We start from the raw sequence: 6,183 nt of genomic DNA, 5'->3' as shown, positions 1-6,183 counted from the left end.
AAAAAAAAAAAAAAAAAAATTAATTTATCATGGGGTACATTTACAGATATGACTCACATAAACAAAAGCTCTTTGAGATCCCCAACCCTTTGCAGGTATATAAAAGGATGGGATAGCGACCACCCCATGCCACAGACAGGGTCCCACCAAAGCACTCAGGATCCCACTGATGCCCTAAGCAAGAGAGCACAGGAGGTGGGGCTGGGGCTGGGGCAGGTGTCTACACAGTCACCCGCCCGGCTGCCCACCAGCAACCCAGGCCTATCTCAACACCTGGAATGCCAGTTTTCTTTCTTTTTCTTTCTTTTTTTTTAAGACAGAGTTTTGCTCTTGTTGCCCAGGCTAGAGTGCTGTGGCACAATCTCAGCTCACTACAACCTCCGCCTCCCAGGTTCAAGCGATTGTCCTGCCTCAGCCTCCTGAGTAGCTGTGATTACAGGTGCCCGCCACCACACCCAGCTAATTTTGTGTATTTTTAGTGGAGACGGGGTTTCATCATGTTGGCCAGGCTGGTCTCGAACTCCTGACCTCAGGTGATCCACCCCCTCAGCCTCCCAAAGTGCAGGGATTACAGGTGTGAGTCACTGCGTCTGGCCGGAATGCCAGTTTTCTCTCCAGTGTGAAGGAGACACACAGGCTTCCCCCATCCTGTGCAGGGCTGGTCTGCAGCCTGCAGCCTCCTGCTCCCAGTGGATGGCGGCTATGAACCATCTGGCAGGCATGCCCTACACTCCCACCCCATCCCAGGCCTTTCAGAACAAGAACTCAGTGCCCCCTCCGGCGGCATCTCTCAATGGAAACGTGGAATTATATCTGCCATCTGACTACAACAGGCTGTCTTTGTGTTTTAATCTTGCTGGAAAAGTCAGTCCCTCCATCCCCACATCACTCATGGGATTATCTCCTGAATCACTACGTGGTCTGTGTATGCTGTATCTAAGAGGGCCAGCCCATACAAGTGAGCCCTTCCTCTATGGGTCTACGATTCCATTACTTCTAGGAATGTTTCCTTCAATTATTTCATCCTGGTTAAGTATTGTCTCCCCAGGTATGGACAGATGGTGTTTCAAAGATCTTCTGTATCTACAAGCCCCAGCTCCCTGCAACATTCCAATAAACGCGTTCCCACTGACTGAAGACTGAGCCTGCCTGCAAGTCCACAGACACATTCTGGGCCCTGAGGGGTGCAGACAACCTGCATACAGCAGGGCGCCATCTGTCCCCGCAGGGGTCAGGCCCAGGTGCAGCCAGCACCTGGGGGGGCTCATGGGATCCCTACCCATTAAACCCCAGAAATGCCCTGCAGTGAACGGACACACTGCTGCGTCCTCCATCAGATGAAGGCCTATGAGCCAGCTACTCACAGAGCCTCTCAGGGAGCAAACGTACGCAAAGGCGGGCAGGACCACAAAGCCAATGAGCTTCCGGAACCAGGCGTCCTGCAGCGCCGGGGCAGCGTCCTCCAGGGGCGACGTGTCATCCCACACCAGCTGGATCAGCTGGCAGTCGGGCTCCCAGAAGGGCTCCTCAAACTCCAAGAAGATTTTATTATTGGTCCCGAAGCCTATCTTCCTGATGGCTTCTGCCTTCTCAGCCGGCAGTGGAGGGTCAAAGAAGGTGTCCAGATGTTCCTTAAGAAAACCTGGAATTCAGAATTGGACTCTACTTACATCCTTGGAAGTCCTGTCTGTCCAGACCTTGGACCCAGCAATTTCCCCTGCTGGGATTTATCCTACAGACACATTCACACAAGCAGTTTTACTTTTTTTTCCTTGTTTCTGAGATAGAGTCTTGCTCTGCTGCCCAGGCTAGAGTGCATGCAGCATCATGATCAGGGCTCGCTGCAGCCTTGACCTCCCTGGCTCAAGCAATCCTCCCACCTTGGCCTCCCAAACTGCTGGGATTACAGGCATGAGCCACTGTTCCCTACCTTTCACACAAGTGTTTTTTGTTTTTTGGGTTTTCCTTTATTTTTTTTTTTGAGATGGATTCTTGCTCTGTCGCCCACGCTGGAATGCAATGACGTGATCTCGGCTCACTGCAACCTCTGCCTCCCAGTTCTAGCAATTCTCCTGCCTCAGCTTCCCAAGTAGCTGGGATTTCAGACACCCACCACCATGCCCAGCTAATTTTTCTATTTTTAGTAGAGATGGGGTCTCGCCACGTTGGTTAGGCTGGTCTTGAACTCCTGACCTCAGGTGATCCACCCGCCTCAGCCTCCCAAAGTGCTGGGATTATAGGCATGAGCCACCCAGCCTGGCCATCACAAGTGTTTTTAAGTGCACATGTAAAACTGCATGAAATAGAAATGTGAAGACCACCTAACTTTCCATCTGTACTTATGAAATAATGACAAGAAAACACTCCATGGCAAATTAAGTGGCTCCTTTTTTTTTTTTGAGACGGAGTTTCGCGCTGGTCGCCCAGGCTGGAGTGCAATGGCACGATCTCCGCTCACTGCAACCTCTGCCTCCTGGGTTCAAGCAATTCTCCTGCCTCAGCCTCCTGAGTAGCTGGGATTACAAGCACCCAGCTTGTAATTTTTGTGAATTGGCTCCTTATAAACAAAATGCTCACAGTTGTAACAATGTATCTACTGAAAATGTCCCCAGTGATCAGCACTTAGCAGGCCCTGCAACTACATACTCCAAACAAATATGAACAAAGTTACTGGAGGGAAACAAAAAAGAGCGCTGGAGATCTCTGTGTGCTGATTTGGAAACACTGACAAGTTCTATTACAGAAAAAAAAAAAAAAGAGGCAAACTGAGCAGCAGATTTTTGGGTTTGTTTTGTTTGTTTGTTTTTGAGACAGAGTCTCACTCTGTCACCCAGGCTGGAGTGCAGTGGCACCATCTCAGCTCACTACAACCTCCGCCTCCTGGGTTCAAGCAATTCTCCTGCCTCAGCCTCTCAAGTAGCTGGGATTACAGGTGCCTGCCACCATGACCAGCTAATTTTTGGATTTTTAGTAAAGACAAGGTTTCACCATGTTGACCAGGCTGGTCTCGAACTCCTGACCCCAGGTGATCCGCCTGTCTCGGCTTCCCAAAGTGCTGAGATTACAGGCATAAGCCACCACGCCCAGCCAGCAGCAGATGTTCATGTGTGGACGATGACTGCATCTCTGGGAAACAGCAGTGAGGTCTGAGTGCTCATCCCTGCCCCGGAGAGGGCACAGCCACCCCTTGGAGACAGGAGTTAGGGCTGCAGAGGCTCTTGCTTTTCATCACAACCTTCAGTCACACCTAGATTTCCAAGTGAGTGCCGGCACTTGCTAGCTTTGTGAACTTGGGCAATTAAATAACTTCTACTTGCCTGGATGTTCAAATCTGTCAAATGGGGGATGGTGACAGACACCTCCCAAGGCTGCCTGAGGAGTCAATGAGATAACTCAGGCAGAGACCCATGGCAGCGTGAAACCGTGTGGAGCAAATGTCCAGTTGACAGCAATTATCCTAGTAACTCTGTTTTCAACCATCTCCACCTTTCACAAAACAGCTTCAAACCACCTCTACTCAAGGACAGATCTAAATCACCAGATCTAGAATTAAACAGAATTACACACATGGCTCCTTCAACAGGTCACCCCAGGCCTAACCGTGAGACCAGGCTTTTCATGCCTTTTCCTGTCTCCAGCAAAGTGCAGTGTGGTTAATCTCCAAGGTCGTCCCAATCCTAACGGTCACCTCCAAGCAAGCAGGACACATATGTACTCACGTTTTTTCTTACAGTGAAACCCTTAATTCCAAAGCATACAATTGCTGCAAAACATAACAGAATCATTCCTTCCATCTATCTGGAAATTATTAGAATGAAAATGTGAGCTTCGTACACAAGCAAACGCCCCAGAGCCAACTGAGGCGGGGCACTTGGGATGGGGATCTGGGCTGAAAACCTGACCTACCTAAGGGCACGGTGACGATGACATGGTGCACTGGGAACCGGTCTCCATCCTCACACTCTACCGACACCGGAAAGGTCTCCCCAGGAAAGGCTGCCTCCCGGAAGGACCCGTTCCAGTGGATCGTCTTCACAGGCTTCTCAAAAACGACCGTGTCCTCTGGCAGGGAGGCCACCATGCAGTTTGTGAGCCCTTGGTAGCCCCTAGGAAGACAGAAGTGCTGGTTTCGTAGAGGCCCAGTCCCTGGAAGGGCAGGACTGGTGGAAATACCTGCTCCGAGTTCCCACCCGCATCAAAGGTAGCTGCAGGGAGCTCTCCATCACTTGGGGCCAGCATGGAGGGCAGCTCCACTCTGTGGTTTTCCACCGCAAGGATGCTCATACCTGCCCTCCAGGCCATAAGGGAGGGTTCAGTGGGCACAGAGCTCCCAAAGCAATTTACCAGAACTAGGGCTTCCTCCTTACCACCCCAGAGTTCCTGACTCACAAATGCCTATCGCCTGGCCAGGAGCCCTGGGGACAACACCAGGGGTGACGTCTAGGAGAGTGAGGGGACAGCCCGAGGAGGGTCTCACCTGTACCTGGTACCCAGCAGCCACCCTGCTACAGGGATGTCTGGCCCCCTCTGCAGTCAAACCCCTCATCAATACAGGAGCAAGAGAAGTCTTTCCTTCTGTTTTGTTTTTTTTTTTCTTTTGAGACAGAGTCTCACTCTGTCGCCCAGGCTTGGAGTGCAATGGCATGGCATTGGCTCACTGCAACCTCCATCTCCCAGGTTCAAGCAATTCTCCTGCCTCAGCCTCCCGAGTAGCTGGGACTACAGGCACGTGTCCACACACCTGGCTAATTTTTGTATTTTTAGTAGAGATGAGGGTTCACCATGTTGGCCAGGCTGTTCTTGAACTCCTGACCTTGTGATCTGCCCACCTTGGCCTCCCAAAGTGCTGGGATTACAGGAGTGAGCCACCACGCCTGGCCTTACCTTTTGTATTTTAACCACCTTCTCTCAGAAATAACTTTTTTGGCTTAAATGAGCAAAACTAGAGAAACGAGCAACCAGTCCGTCTGAATGGGGAGGACAAATGGTCTCCTGTCCCTCCCATACCCAAGCAAGAGCAGAGAATGGCCAACCCCGGGGCCCTGGGGAGCCTGGTGGGAGGAGCCTGGTGGGAGGACTGGCGTGGCAGGGGCTCAGGCACGCACTTAGAAAAGGTGCAGTCCAGACCCGGCAGCACGGTGTACTCCCCAAAGGGTGCAAGGGCCACCAGGTCCATGCTGTGGGTGCCGCTCACACAGCATTCCAGGTTGAAGAAGGAGTTCAGGACGGCCAGCTTCAGCTTCCTGGTCTCCTCATCCTCTGTCCAGCCGGTCACGTGCTGGCCAATCTCCTTCTTGAGGTACTCCCCGACGCTGGGCACCGGGGTCTCCGCAGCATGCAGGAACTCCCGGGTCTGGTCTATCAGGCCGTAGAAGAGAGTCGCCATCTCCGCCACCAGTTGGAGGCTCACGCGGGCCCCGGAGCTGGCGTAGCTCACGGAGGGCAGGCCCACGTGACCCCCGGTCTCCACCAGCTGGTTCTCCTCGGACAGCTCCTTCTCCCCCAGCAGCCCGTACTCAGCAGCCAGCTGGAAGACGGGGTTGCCCCGGGAGGGCCCATGGATCCAGTGCGCGCCCACCTCCACCACGCCACCTGCGAGGGGACAGCAGATGCCACCTGGGGGTTGCTTTCTCAGAACGGTCACTCCGAGCCCTTCCCCTGGGCCACGCCCACGCTGGCCTTCCCAAGGAGGATGTGACCACACTGTCCCCAAGGGCCCTGTGGTCCCCAAGGGCAGGGCCCTGTCAGACCTAGTTTAAGGGGAGCACCTGGGCAGGAGAGCACTTGTCGGGCGGTCTGGAGCACAGAGAGGGGTGCAGGGTGGGCGTACCCCGGGGCTGGGTGGGGGGTCTATGGGGCACAACCAGGGAGGCCTTGTGGAGCCGTAGGTCGCCTTCCCTGGCCGGCGCCCTCCTGACTAACTCTGGGCCCTGAGTTTCGGGGCTGTGAACTCTGGCCGATTAAGCGAGCGGGGATTTCCTCGGGGAGCCCGGTAAGGCGGCCGGGCCGGTCAGCTGCGCTCAGGGCTGGTGGGGGCCGGCGAGCTCGCGCGCAACCGGTTGGGTTCCGGGAGGGGCTCCGGGAGGGGCGGTTACCGAAGCTGCGCTCCGAGCGGATGCGGCCCCCGGCGCGGGCCGTGGCCTCCAGGACTCGCAGGTGCGGGAAAGCAGAGTGGCCGCAGAG

The 6,183-nt window shown here is 54.1% G+C and overlaps 1 protein-coding gene across 2 annotated transcripts in view; it reads right to left on the bottom strand.

Moving 5' to 3' along the window:
* PAOX (polyamine oxidase (exo-N4-amino)) overlaps positions 1-6,065 on the bottom strand; it is a 12,566-nt gene extending 6,501 nt beyond the window's left edge. Inside the window, exons 1-4 of one of the 2 annotated variants that reach the window (XM_011941980.1) lie at positions 5,923-6,065; positions 5,106-5,592; positions 3,907-4,106; positions 1,390-1,642 (exon numbers count right to left, since the gene is read on the bottom strand). In XM_011941980.1, coding sequence (XP_011797370.1) covers positions 1,390-1,642; positions 3,907-4,106; positions 5,106-5,386 — 734 coding nt within the window. In that variant the 5' untranslated portion in view covers positions 5,387-5,592; positions 5,923-6,065. Of the gene's footprint in view, positions 1-1,389; positions 1,643-3,906; positions 4,107-5,105; positions 5,593-5,830 lie in introns of both variants that reach the window. The other variant, XM_011941981.1, reaches the window with a different exon arrangement.
* Between the last annotated feature and the right edge of the window lie 118 nt (positions 6,066-6,183).

The sequence above is a fragment of the Colobus angolensis genome, unplaced genomic scaffold, assembly GCF_000951035.1.
Source record: "Colobus angolensis palliatus isolate OR3802 unplaced genomic scaffold, Cang.pa_1.0 Scaffold204, whole genome shotgun sequence".
Taxonomy (NCBI): Eukaryota; Metazoa; Chordata; class Mammalia; order Primates; family Cercopithecidae; genus Colobus; species Colobus angolensis.
Note: the sequence above shows the minus strand (reverse complement) of the source record. Positions and strands in the feature narration are given on the sequence as shown.